At 43.0% G+C, this 14,143-nt stretch overlaps 1 protein-coding gene across 1 annotated transcript; it reads left to right on the forward strand.

Annotated features, from left to right (window-relative positions):
• The first annotated feature begins 4,139 nt into the window (after nt 1-4,139).
• Nucleotides 4,140-7,488, forward strand: LOC106613331 (claudin-like protein ZF-A89). Its single transcript, XM_014215439.3, has 2 exons — nt 4,140-4,681; nt 5,010-7,488. Exons 1-2 carry the CDS (start codon nt 4,448-4,450, stop codon nt 5,946-5,948), a joined length of 1,173 nt encoding a protein of 390 aa, XP_014070914.1. The 5' UTR covers nt 4,140-4,447; the 3' UTR covers nt 5,949-7,488.
• The last annotated feature ends 6,655 nt before the right edge of the window (nt 7,489-14,143 follow it).

Genomic DNA, 14,143 nt, shown 5'->3' on the forward strand with positions numbered 1-14,143 from the left:
GCGTAATGATGGTGACAGGTGTGCTCAATAATCAACTCAGTCAGGTGACCTTGAGGCCAGAGAGGGAGCACACGTGACAATAACTTATGTATGAGTGAAGCTTTTAGTGAGAGGCTTAAAGCTTTAATATTGAATAATTTTATCCCCTCAAACTCACATTCATTATATAAATAGGCTTGTTTAATTTAGTCTGGCTTAGCATTCCAAATAAAATGAAATATTTTTCACTCATATGATTTAAAAAATGAGTAATCTGGAGTAGGCAGTGCCATTAGTAAGTAAGTGAACTGTGATAGGACCATTAGTAAGTAAGTAAACTGTGATAGGACCATTAGTAAGTAAGTCAACTGTGATAAGGACCAAAGAGTTAATCAATGTGTCACGCCCAGACCGTAGAGAGCCTTTTTATTTCTCTATTTGGTTAGGTCAGGGTGTGATTTGGGTGGGCAGTCTAGATTATGTATATCTATGTTTTTTTTTTCTTTCTATGTTGCCCTGATATGGTTTCCAATCAGAGGCAGCTGTCTTTCATTGTCTCCGATTGGGGATCATATTTAGGCAGCCTTTTCCCACTGGGTTTTTGTGGGATCTTGTTTTTGTATAGCTGCTTTGTAAGCCTGCATAACGTTATGGTCGTTTTTGTATTTCGATGTTTTGACGGTGTTCATTTTAATAAAGAGAAAATGTTTGCCTACCACGCTGCGCCTTGGTCTCATCCTTCAGACGAACGTAACACAATGTGATTTTTCCATAAATAAACAAGTATTTACCTCTCTTACCTCTCTGCAGAATCTTATCTATCTTTGCTAACTTTCTATTAAAATTAATTGTGGTAAGTTAATTTATATATTTTTTTAGATGTATGTCTACTTCACCATCTGCCCATTTTATACAAAATATGGTACACTTGTCATAATCAGGTTTTAATCCAGAGAGGCTAGAAAAGTGATCGAGATCTTCAATGAGACTGTGCAGGGATCCAGATTGCGGACTTAAGAAAAAACTAGAGTAATCGGCATACATTGACACTTTAGTTTTTATCCCCTGGATTTCTAACTGCTTGATGTTCTTGTTGGACATTATTTTAATAGCTAGCATTTCAATGGCCATAATAAATAGATATGGAGACAATGGACAGCCTTGTTTTACTCCTTTTAAAAGCTCAATACTTTCTGAGAAGTAACCATTATTTACTATTTTACATCTGGGGTTTCTGTACATAACTTTAACCCATTGTATAAAAGATTCACCAAAACTAAAATAATCCAGGCATTTACCAACAATGCAGAGAGAAAAAAAGAGAAATAATGAAAATAACATGATAAATAAATACACAATGAGTAATGATAACTTGGCTTATATATATACACAGGGTAACAGTACCGAGTTGAGTCATCACATACACTGCTGCTACTGTTTATTATCTATCCTGTTGCCCAGTGACTTTATCCTTACCTTCATGTACATATCTACCTCAATTACCTCGTGCCGCTGCTCATCGACTTGGTACTGTTTATAGCCAAGTTATCATTACTCATTGTGTATTCTTGTGTTGTTTTTGTTTTCTCTCTGCATTGTTGGGAAGGGCAAGTAAGTAAGCATTTCACTGTTAGTCTACACCTGTTGTTTATACATGTACATGTATCTATGTGATGAATAGATTGATTTGATTTGAACGCTGTTAAGGGTGGCTCACATGAAACCACTGCATGAAACAGTTCCTCTCCTCCCTATGGTGGTGATAGATGGGTTCCTATGGTGGTGAGAGATGGGTTCCTCTCCTCTCTATGGTGGTGAGAGATGGGTTCCTCTCCTCCCAATGGTGGTGAGAGATGGGTTCCTCTCCTCCCAATGGTGGTGAGAGATGGGTTCCTCTCCTCTCTATGGTGGTGAGAGATGGGTTCCTCTCCTCTCTATGGTGGTGAGATGGAAGCTCCCTATTGTGGTGAGATGGAAGCTCCCTATTGTGGTGAGAGATGGAAGCTCCCTATGGTGGTGAGAGATGGAAGCTTCCTATGGCGGTGAGATGGAAGCTCCCTATGGTGGTGAGAGATGGAAGCTCCCTATGGTGGTGAGATGGAAGCTCCCTATGGTGGTGAGATGGAAGCTCCCTATGGTGGTGAGATGGAAGCTCCCTATGGTGGTGAGATGGAAGCTCCCTATGGTGGTGAGATGGAAGCTCCCTATGGTGGTGAGATGGAAGCTCCCTATGGTGGTGAGATGGAAGCTCCCTATGGTGGTGAGATGGAAGCTCCCTATGGTGGTGAGAGATGGAAGCTCCCTATGGTGGTGAGATGGAAGCTCCCTATGGTGGTGAGATGGAAGCTCCCTATGGTGGTGAGATGGAAGCTCCCTATGGTGGTGAGATGGAAGCTCCCTATGGTGGTGAGATGGAAGCTCCCTATGGTGGTGAGATGGAAGCTCCCTATGGTGGTGAGAGATGGAAGCTCCCTATGGTGGTGAGATGGAAGCTCCCTATGGTGGTGAGATGGAAGCTCCCTATGGTGGTGAGATGGAAGCTCCCTATGGTGGTGAGATGGAAGCTCCCTATGGTGGTGAGAGATGGAAGCTCCCTATGGTGGTGAGATGGAAGCTCCCTATGGTGGTGAGATGGAAGCTCCCTATGGTGGTGAGAGATGGAAGCTCCCTATGGTGGTGAGATGGAAGCTCCCTATGGTGGTGAGAGATGGAAGCTCCCTATGGTGGTGAGAGATGGAAGCTCCCTATGGTGGTGAGATGGAAGCTCCCTATGGTGGAGAGATGGAAGTTCCCTATGGTGGTGAGATGGAAGCTCCCTATGGCGGTGAGATGGAAGCTCCCTATGGTGGTGAGAGATGGAAGCTCCCTATGGTGGTGAGATGGAAGCTCCCTATGGTGGTGAGATGGAAGCTCCCTATGGTGGTGAGAGATGGAAGCTCCCTATGGTGGTGAGAGATGGAAGCTCCCTATGGTGGTGAGATGGAAGCTCCCTATGGTGGTGAGATGGAAGCTCCCTATGGTGGTGAGAGATGGAAGCTCCCTATGGTGGTGAGATGGAAGCTCCCTATGGTGGTGAGAGATGGAAGCTCCCTATGGTGGTGAGAGATGGAAGCTCCCTATGGTGGTGAGATGGAAGCTCCCTATGGTGGTGAGATGGAAGCTCCCTATGGTGGTGAGATGGAAGCTCCCTATGGTGGTGAGATGGAAGCTCCCTATGGTGGTGAGAGATGGAAGCTCCCTATGGTGGTGAGATGGAAGCTCCCTATGGTGGTGAGAGATGGAAGCTCCCTATGGTGGTGAGAGATGGAAGCTCCCTATGGTGGTGAGAGATGGAAGCTCCCTATGGTGGTGAGAGATGGAAGCTCCCTATGGTGGTGAGATGGAAGCTCCCTATGGTGGTGAGAGATGGAAGCTCCCTATGGTGGTGAGAGATGGAAGCTCCCTATGGTGGTGAGAGATGGAAGCTCCCTATGGTGGTGAGAGATGGAAGCTCCCTATGGTGGTGAGAGATGGAAGCTCCCTATGGTGGTGAGAGATGGAAGCTCCCTATGGTGGTGAGATGGAAGCTCAAGCTCAAACTGTTTGGTTGTCTTTCATTAAATGTTGTGTGTAACCTTTAATTTGACATTTTTCTCTAAATCAGACAATGGTACCACAGCCATCTACTGTATTAAGCTCCAATGGTACCACAGCTATCTACTGCATTAAGCTCCAATGGTAACACAGCCATCTACTGTATTAAGCTCCAATGGTACCACAGCCATCTACTGCATTAAGCTCCAATGGTACCACAGCTATCTACTGTATTAAGCTCCAATGGAAACACAGCTATCCACTGTATTAAGCTCCAATGGTAACACAGCCATCTACTGTATTAAGCTCCAATGGTAACACAGCCATCTACTGTATTAAGCTCCAATGGTACCACAGCTATCTACTGTGTTAAGCTCCAATGGTATAATGTGTAATTGAGTGGATGTGTTGGCTATAAATAGGCTATGAAAACATCAACAAGTGGGTGAACCAATGAACTACTGTACTAGACAATGCCCGCACACAGACAGTCCTCACAGGTCCTCCTTTGTACCCTGATCCTATAAGCCAACCAGGAGAGAGCAGAGTTTCTCTCCCATAACAGACAGTAGCTACCCAACACCCTGCGCTATTGTCTGTCTCACACTTCACCATCAAAGCTGAGAACAGGACAGGTCACACTTCACCATCACACTGAGAGCAGGACAGGTCACCCCTCTGCCTCGGATACTTCTCCAATTGTACAGCATTTTCATTTGTTTTGGGACATTGTATGGGGACATGGACTCATCTCCAACTTAGACCATTTTTGAGGTCTGAAAACATCTGAGAAAAGTAGATTTGGGAGTCAACTATCCCTAAGGTTTCTTTTTGTCAGGAGGACTTTGAGAGTTTGTTTGCACCCTGATTGTTTCTTTGGACCCTTGACGACGTGATGGTCCAGGGCGTGTCTGAGATCGCGGCGCTGTGCGTTGGCCTGGTGGGTCTGATCGGAGCAGCCGCCGTCACCGGGATGCCCATGTGGAAGGTGACAGCGTTCATCGGAGAGAACATCATCGTCATGGAGACGCGCTGGGAGGGCCTGTGGATGAACTGCTATAGACAGGCCAACATCAGGATGCAGTGTAAGGTGTACGACTCTCTGCTCTATCTCCCTGCAGACCTGCAGGTATGAGTTACTTTACGGATGTGTCCCAAATGGCACCCTCTTCCTTATGTAGTGCCTATGGCACCCTATGGGCCCCCAGTAGTGCAGGGAATAGGGTGCCATTTGGGACGAACGATATGAAATCATGTCAATCATGAACAAATTTTACACATATTTAGGTAAACTTTATGTATTGTAGCGAATATGGGCAGTAGCTCCTACCGGGTCTCAAACCCGGGTTCAGCGACTTTCAACCTTAGGCGTTCCACCAAGAGATTGGAACGTCTTGAAGAGGTAGCTAGATAATGGGTTGATGTGCTACAGTATGTATTGATCTTCTCTTCCACAGGCTGCCAGGGGCTTGATGTGCTGCTCTCTGGCTCTCTCAGCGATGGGTCTACTGGGGGCTCTAGCAGGGATGCGCTGTACCTCCTGCATCCAGGACAACGACCGCGTTAAGAGCCTCATCCTCGTGGTGGCTGGAGGCATGCAGTTACTGGCCTCTATCTGTGTGTTCATCCCAGTCTCCTGGACGGCTCACGCCATAATCCGTGACTTCTACAACCCCCTGCTGATCGACGCCCAGCGCAGGGAGCTGGGAGATGCTCTCTACATCGGCTGGGTGACCGGAGCCTTCCTCTTAACCTCTGGGTTTCTCTTCCTCTGTCGCCGCGTCCACTCCAACAAAGCCTCGTTCGATATCTACCACCCAGCCAACAGGATCAACAAACCCACTCTGATGCACTATCATCCCATCTCCAGTATTCTTAGCATGAGGGCTCACCGCCAGCCCGGTCTGAACCAACAACAGAGTCACAGCTTCGATTCATACCAACACCACCAAGCTCCGATTCTTCATAACGTTCCTTTTGGACAACAAGGGGTCGTTATGAACCCTCCTGCTGCTGTGTCCGACTCTAGCTTGGTGGAGAACGTTGTTGGGCCATTGGTCTATCACCGTGGCAACGGACGCCGTGTTGACGGACACCGTCCCTCCACCTCGGACAGCTCCAAATACGTCAGCAGCCTGTCCACTGCGGCTAACTCCTTATACGTCAGCCAACAGACTCCGTACTCCTATAGCCACGTGACCGCTCCGTACACCACATACACCGGTAGTCAACAGACAAATCCATACTCCTACAGTCATCCGGGAAACCTGTCCGTTTCACACAACTCCAGTTTCCAAGCCGTACCTCAGAATCCTGTTTTTATCGGGTATAATGGCTCCAGAGTTCAACCATCGCAGTATCACCACAGTGGAAGCAGTGTTGGTGTGTACATCTGAATGGACTGCAAAGAGACCAGTTATCTTCTGATACTCACTGTACCTTAACACATGCATTTCCTGTATATGATTATTAGAATCACATGGTATCTTTTTTTTTTTTTTTTTAAAGTTAAATGTCTGTTTTGGTATTCTGGTAAAACTGTAATGTGTTCAGTGTTTTGGACAGTTATAGCTGTGTAGAATCTAGAAACTCTATTCTACGTTTTTCTTCTGTTATGTGATTATTCATGTACCATATGGGTGTGTTTGTCTCCTGCTGCTGGCAGTTTTATATAAGCAGCTTACCTTTTGTCACCTTGACCTTACCTGTCATGTGACCTCAGTAAACAAGAAGTTTGGTTTCTCCAATAAAGAACATCATGTTTGATTCTGCATATGGGAGAGCCACTTCAATACGAGGTGATTTTCGTAGCAGGTTAGGAGAGCAGCATTTTCGCAAACCCTTTCATAAACTTAACTTCAGTCTCCTAACCTGCTGTGTTTATTCTCCTAACCTGCTGTGTTTATTCTCCTAACCTGCTGTGTTTATTCTCCTAACCTGCTGTGTTTATTCTCCTAACCTGCTGTGTTTATTCTCCTAACCTGCTGTGTTTATTCTCCTAACCTGCTGTGTTTATTCTCCTAACCTGCTGTGTTTATTCTCCTAACCTGCTGCGTAAGTTATCCTAACCTGCTGTGTTTATTCTCCTAACCTGCTGTGTTTATTCTCCTAACCTGCTGTGTTTATTCTCCTAACCTGCTGTGTTTATTCTCCTAACCTGCTGTGTTTATTCTCCTAACCTGCTGCGTAAGTTATCCTAACCTGCTGTGTTTATTCTCCTAACCTGCTGTGTTTATTCTCCTAACCTGCTGTGTTTATTCTCCTAACCTGCTGTGTTTATTCTCCTAACCTGCTGTGTTTATTCTCCTAACCTGCTGTGTTTATTCTCCTAACCTGCTGTGTTTATTCTCCTAACCTGCTGTGTTTATTCTCCTAACCTGCTGTGTTTATTCTCCTAACCTGCTGTGTTTATTCTCCTAACCTGCTGTGTTTATTCTCCTAACCTGCTGTGTTTAAGCTCCTAACCTGCTGTGTTTATTCTCCTAACCTGCTGTGTTTATTCTCCTAACCTGCTGTGTTTATGCTCCTAACCCTTTCATAAACTTAACCTCAGTCTCCTAACCTGCTGTGAAAAAGTCTGTTCGCTATTGAAGTGGCGTAAAAGTGTTTATCTTCTGCGTACGGTACCTTAGCTCTCTCCATCAAGTCTTGTGCCTTTGATAGCATTGTTGGTAATACCGTATTCTTTAACTACTTACCTCATGTTGCCAACGGTTGTTTTTGATGGACTTTGAAACATTGATATCATTATTTTGAAGGGATTGATTGAAACTGCAAGCTTAGTATGGCTCTAATGGTTTAGGGCATTTCCACGTGAAAAAAGGACCAATGAGCACCAACATGTCAAGTTCATAGAAGCATGTCAAATTGTATGTCGAATGAAAGCTCTAAGAGTCTATATTTTTGTTGAAATAAAGACGTATATAAAATATTCAACCATTTTAGATACTAAAAAATTGTTGAATAAAGCGAAGGCTTTGATTTCTGGTCAAACAGATGGAGCAGAAGTCTTACAGAATGCAAATGGTTTCTAAAAAATACATCGAAATGTTGATATTTGTTGGCAGAAGTCTCTACTTCGATGTATTTCTAAAACCTTTTTTCTGGTAGATGTTTTCTAAGTTTAAGAAACATTGTTTTGTACCTTGTAAATCCCGTATCAAAATATATATACTACCGTTCAACAGTTTGGGGTCACTTAGACATGTCCTTGTTTGAGGTTGTGTTAGTCAGTTGAAAGAAAAGCACCTTTTTTTTTTGTCCATTAAAATAACATCAAATAACATCAAATTGATCAGATTAATCAGAAATTTCTAAGCGACCCCAAACTTTTGAACGGTAGTGTATATATATATATATATATATATATATATATATATATATATATATATATATATAGTCTCTCTCGGCTCTCTCTCTCTCTCTCTCTCTCTCTCTCTCTCTCTCTCTCTCTCTCTCTCTCTCTCTCATAAACTGACTTGCCTAGTTAAAACACCCCGTTCTCCATTAGTAATGATACATTGCATTGCAGTGGGGACATGCCATTCTGTTCTTTGTTTTCTTGTCCCAGTTTCACCCTTTCTCAGTCAATAAACCTGAGGACAAACGGATAGCCTGTCTCCAGAGCCTTGACGAGGACCAGCCGTTTGTCTGTCTGTTGAATTATACACAGCTAAGTCTAAGAGGGACAGAACAGTTGTTTTGTAAATACATATGATAGATACTGTCAACTGTTGTTCATGTAAACAGAGGTGACATTTTGACCGTGTCCCAAATTACACCCTATTCCCTATATAGGGATCTATGTAGGGAATATGGTGCCATTTGAGACCCTTGCCATTCTGACTGCTTGTCTGGTTTCCCATTTGGAGTAAACACGGGTCTGTGTCCCAAATGGAACCCTTTTTCCTATATAGTGCACTACTTTTGACGGGCTCTGGTCAACCGTAGTGCACCATGTAGGGAATAGGGTGCCACGTGGGACGTAACACTGGGTTTTGTTTGACCCAAAACACACAGACCCCTATAGACATGCCCTGAGAGAAAACACAGCATGTCTGCTACGCTATGTATGTGACAAAGTACTTAAGTCAAACTACTTTTAAGTATTACTTAAGACGTTTTTTTTGGGGTATCTGTACTTTACTATTTATATTTTTGACTATTGATATATTTGTATATCTTTATATCTTTATCTTTTACTATACTACATCCGTAAAGAAAATAATGTACTTTTTACTCCATGCATTTTCCCTGACAACTAAAAGTACTGGTTACATATAGAATGCTAAAGCAGGACAGAATTATGGCACCTATCAATATAACGCTTCGTCATCCCTACAGGCCTCTGATCTGGCGGACTCACGAAACACCTAATACTGTGTTTGTAAAGGATGTCTGAGCGTTGGATTGTGCCCCTGGCTGTCCGTAATTTAAAAATAATACGGAAATCGTGCCGTCTGGTTTGCTCGATATCAGGAATTTGATGTATAGCGTTTACTTTTACTTTGTATTTTTACTCAAGTGTGATGTTTCAATACTTTTTCTACCACTGTACTTTAAGTACATTTAAAACCAAATACTTTTAGATTTTTACTCAAGTGGTATTTTACTGCGTAACTTTTACTTGAGTCATTTTCTGTTAAGGTATCTTTACTTTTACTCAAGTATGACAAATTCACTACTTTTCCCACCACTGCCTACCTAAGATCACAGTGTGGACCAGTGTTGTTATTCTGTTAAACTGTACATTATGAGATGAGAGATACCACTAACTGTATATTACACAGCCCGTCTCCTTTATGAGATGAGAGATACCACTAACTGTACATTACACAGCCCGTCTCCTTTATGAGATGAGAGATACCACAGCACCTGCAATGACTTGTGACAGTAGGGAGCCTCTCACATATTACAGTGTGTATCCCAAATGGCATAGAGACAGTAGAATGATATTGACAGTGTAATGTTGTCGACAGTGTAGAGACAGTGTAATGTTAGTGACGGTGTAATGTTAGTGATGGTGTAGATACAGTGTAATGTTAGTGACAGTGTAATGTTAGTGACGGTGTAGTGACAGTGTAATGTTAGCGACAGTGTAGAGGCAGTGTAATGTTAGTGACGGTGTAGTGACAGTGTAATATTAGTGACAGTGTAGTGACAGTGTAATGTTAGTGACAGTGTAGTGACAGTGTAATATTAGTGACAGTGTAGTGACAGTGTAATGTTAGTGACAGTGTAATGTTAGTGACGGTGTAGAGACAGTGTAATATTAGTGACAGTATAGTGACAGTGTAATATTAGTGACAGTGTAATATTAGTGACAGTATAGTGACAGTGTAATGTTAGTGACGGTGTAATGTTAGTGACGGTGTAGAGACAGTGTAATGTTAGTGACGCTGTAATGTTAGTGACGGTGTAGAGACAGTGTAATGTTAGTGACGGTGTAATGTTAGTGACGGTGTAGAGACAGTGTAATGTTAGTGACGGTGTAATGTTAGTGACGGTGTAGAGACAGTGTAATGTTAGTGACGGTGTAATGTTAGTGACGGTGTAGAGACAGTGTAATGTTAGTAACAGTGTAATATTAGTGACAGTGTAATATTAGTGACAGTGTAGTGACAGTGTAATGTTAGTAACAGTGTAGTGACAGTGTAATGTTAGTGATGGTGTAGTGACAGTGTAATGTTAGTGACGGTGTAATGTTAGTGACGGTGTAGAGACAGTGTAATGTTAGTAACAGTGTAATGTTAGTGACAGTGTAGATACAGTGTAATGTTAGTGACAATGTAATGACAGTGTAATGTTAGTGACGGTGCAGAGACAGTGTAATGTTAGTGACAGTGTAATGTTAGTGACGGTGTAGATACAGTGTAATGTTAGTGACAATGTAATGTAGAGACAGTGTAATGTTAGCGACAGTGTAGAGGCAGTGTAATGTTAGTGACGGTGCAGAGACAGTGTAATGTTAGTGACGGTGTAGAGGCAGTGTAATGTTAGTGACGGTGTAGTGACAGTGTAATGTTAGTGACAGTGTAGTGACAGTGTAATGTTAGTGACGGTGCAGAGACAGTGTAATGTTAGTGACGGTGTAATGTTAGTGACGGTGTAGAGACAGTCCTTTACACCACTAGATGACAGCAGAGAACATGATGTGTGTTCCTTCCAGGGCCGGTACTCAGAGTTGGACAGCTGATCTGGGAAAAGGTTTTGCATTTCAGATCATAATCAAGAAGATTATATGGACAGGTCCTAGATCATCACTTCTGCTCTGAGAAGCATTGTGGATACCTGCCCACATCGTAGTACCTGCCCAGATCGTAGTACCTGCCCAGATCGTAGTACCTGCCCAGGTAAGATCGTAGTACCTGCCCACATCGTAGTACCTGCCCAGATCGTAGTACCTGCCCAGATTGTAGTACCTGCCCACATCGTAGTACCTGCCCAGATCGTAGTACCTGCCCAGGTAAGATCGTAGTACCTGCCCAGATCGTAGTACCTGCCCAGATCGTAGTACCTGCCCAGATCGTAGTACCTGCCCAGATCGTAGTACCTGCCCACATCGTAGTACCTGCCCAGATCGTAGTACCTGCCCAGATCGTAGTACCTGCCCAGATCGTAGTACCTGCCCACATCGTAGTACCTGCCCAGATCGTAGTACCTGCCCAGATCGTAGTACCTGCCCAGATCGTATTACCTGCCCAGATCGTAGTACCAGAGTGTCACCTTGTCAGTACTGAGGACAGAAAGGGTACATCCCACATGGCATCCTATTCATTATATAGTGAAGTACTTTTCCAGGGCCCTCTGGTCAGAGGTAGTTTAATATGTATAGGGAATAGGGACATGTTGACGCGGTTAACACAACGGACATGTTGACGTGGTTAACACAAAGGACATGATCTCAGTCTGCCGTATCTCAAACTGATGTCAGAGGTTAGAGGTCAGATGTTAGAGGTTACATCATCACATGACCTTCAGAAGACCTTCAAAAAGACATATCTTAATTTCTAATTTGATAAAAATGTTAACATGTAGCCTATAATATAATCTCATCCACCAGATGTCTCTCTCTCTCTCTCTCTCTCTCTCTCTCTCAAACCTATACAGCATTAATACGGTAGCGATTGAGCGTGGTGATGACGTTACCTATATTGTAATAAAAAAATCTAAATATTTTGAGGACTTAGATGAACTATAAGGCACAGTTCAACTGCAAGTTATAGGTACCTGCCAAAATAATGGAAACGCTTGAGGAAACGAGGGATACAAAGCGTGTTGAAAACAGATGCTTCCACACAGGGGAGGTTCCTCAGTTAATTAAGCAAGTTACATCCCATCATGCTTAGGGTCATTTATAAAAATGCCGGTCAGGCCATTATTTTGCCTACCATGGCAATGCCCCCATGGTGGATGACAATGCCTCTATCCACAGGGCACAATCGACCAATGAATGGTTTGATGAGCACGAAAACAATGTAAACTATATGCCATGGCCGTCTCAGTCACCAGATCTCAACCCAATTGAGTCTATTTGGCACTAGCTCAAAAACCCACCATTAGCACATATTTCCTTCACAAGAAGTACAACGTTACAAATCTTTTCCGAGATGTGAGATAATTAACTTGCTATCTGTAGTATCGTATAGCTTTGGAATCGAGACATTACGTACATTCGAGGGCACCTTTCTCGACATATACACTGACTTTGAGAAGCGATTGCATGACGATTAGCTTAACAACTGCGTGACGCAGCATGACAACGTGAACGCGATTGGTCGACAGTCTGCTGGGTGGGGCGTCATTCATTCATTCATTGAATTCCTATCTCCTTTCTATAATATCTCTGACAAAGGCACCATGCAGTGCACCCTGGACTAAAGAGACAGACAAACAGGAAACATGTGCTAGACCCTCTGTTAAATTACACATTTCTCCAGGTAGGAATATGGCAACAATATGATCAATGGCTCATTAGAGAGAAGACATCCTCCCGAGTTATGACATCAGCCAGTATTGAAATCTGACATGTATGATAGATGCTTTAACGATCTAGAAGTCGTATTCCAATTAACTTCCAGTGTAGTTAATTGGAATGCACCAATTTGTAAGTCGCTCTGGATAAGAGCGTCTGCTAAATGACGTAAATGTAAAATGTAAATGTAGTGAGAGAGACTTTACCACAGTGCTACGTCATACCGGATGGATTTCTGCCTGTTTGAACGCCAATAACTCAGATACACATGAAAACATGAAATGACCCAGGGAATCGATAGAACATCACTCAGAGATGCAAAAAAACAAAAACAATATAGAATTCAAAATGGGTGAACCTTTCCTTTAAACAATTATCCAATCCTTGTTGAGATCTGATATTATGCGCAGCGGAAAACAAGACATAGGCCAATGTCTCAAACAATCACATTTCTGAAATCCTTCCTGGAAAAATTCCAGCTAAACTTGGAGGGGACAGTTAGGCCTCACCACTTACAGAAACCTTGCTGCTCATGAAGAGTTACAAAAGTAAGTAAATAGCTGCATTAGTCTGAAAGAAATAAGGTCATTTTATCAAACGTGTGAGGCTCTCCAGTCTAATTGCTCATTAGTTGCTCATTCAACATATTTGCAGCTGCCTCACTCAATCCCATTTTAAAAGTCTCCCATCCTAACGGTTTTTCCATTCCCTGAGACCATCCAGAAATGTTTCCTTGTCTACGTATTCCCAGATTTTCATAAAACAGCCACTCTTGTGGTCCCTTGTTTCTGCATCACCAAAATGTACGCATGAAAGAAAGAATGGGCTAGGTACAGCTGGTGCTCTTAAATTAGCTCGTTCAGTGCAGTGGAATGAAGGGTTGTAGTGCTGCCAGAGCACACCTGAGCATCACTTCGCCACTTCTCACAGAGGTTCTTCTTTAGTAAAGTTAGATCAAAGCTGAATCAATGTCTTGGAAGATCACATAGTGATTAATTAGTAGTCTACATAACATAACCAAATATAATAGCATTGTAGATCAAGCTGATCCTAACTGTTATAGGCCGATTTCTATGTTGCCCTGTTTATCAAAAGTCTTGGAAAAACTTGTCAATAATCAACTGCCTGGCTTTCTTGATGTCTGTAGTATTCTCTCTGATATGCAATCTGGTTTCCGCTCAGGTTATGGACGTGTCACTGCAACCTTAAAGGTCCTCAATGATGTCACCATTGCCCTTGATTCTAAGCAATGTTATGCTGCTATTTTTATTGACTTAGCCCAAGTTTTTGATACGGTAGACCATTCCATTCGATCATGACACAAGGCGAGACCCAGCTGCAGATACAGAAGGCAGATGGTTGGAGTCTTACAATGTTTAATAATCCAAAAGGACTAAGCAAGAGAATAGTCATGGACAGGCAAAAAGGTCACAACCAGATCAGAGTCCAGGAGGTACAGAGTGGCAGAATGCTCGTGGTCAAGGCAGGCAGAATGGTCAGGCAGGCTGGTACAGAGTCCAGAACAGGCAAGGGTCAAAACCGGGACTAGAAAAAGACAATAGCAAAGGTAGGAGTACGGGAAAAACACTGGTTGACTTAACATACAAGACGAACTGG

Source organism: Salmo salar, chromosome 09, assembly GCF_965601325.2.
Source record: "Salmo salar chromosome 09, fSalSal1, whole genome shotgun sequence".
In the NCBI taxonomy this organism is placed as follows: Eukaryota; Metazoa; Chordata; class Actinopteri; order Salmoniformes; family Salmonidae; genus Salmo; species Salmo salar.

Excerpts from the sequence above, each read along its gene's own strand:
- LOC106613331 (XM_014215439.3), top strand. The coding sequence starts at position 4,448 with ATGGTCCAGGGCGTGTCTGAGATCGCGGCGCTGTGCGTTGGCCTGGTG. Across the intron at positions 4,682-5,009 it reads ATCTCCCTGCAGACCTGCAG|GCTGCCAGGGGCTTGATGTG; the intron begins GTATGAGTTACT and ends TCTCTTCCACAG.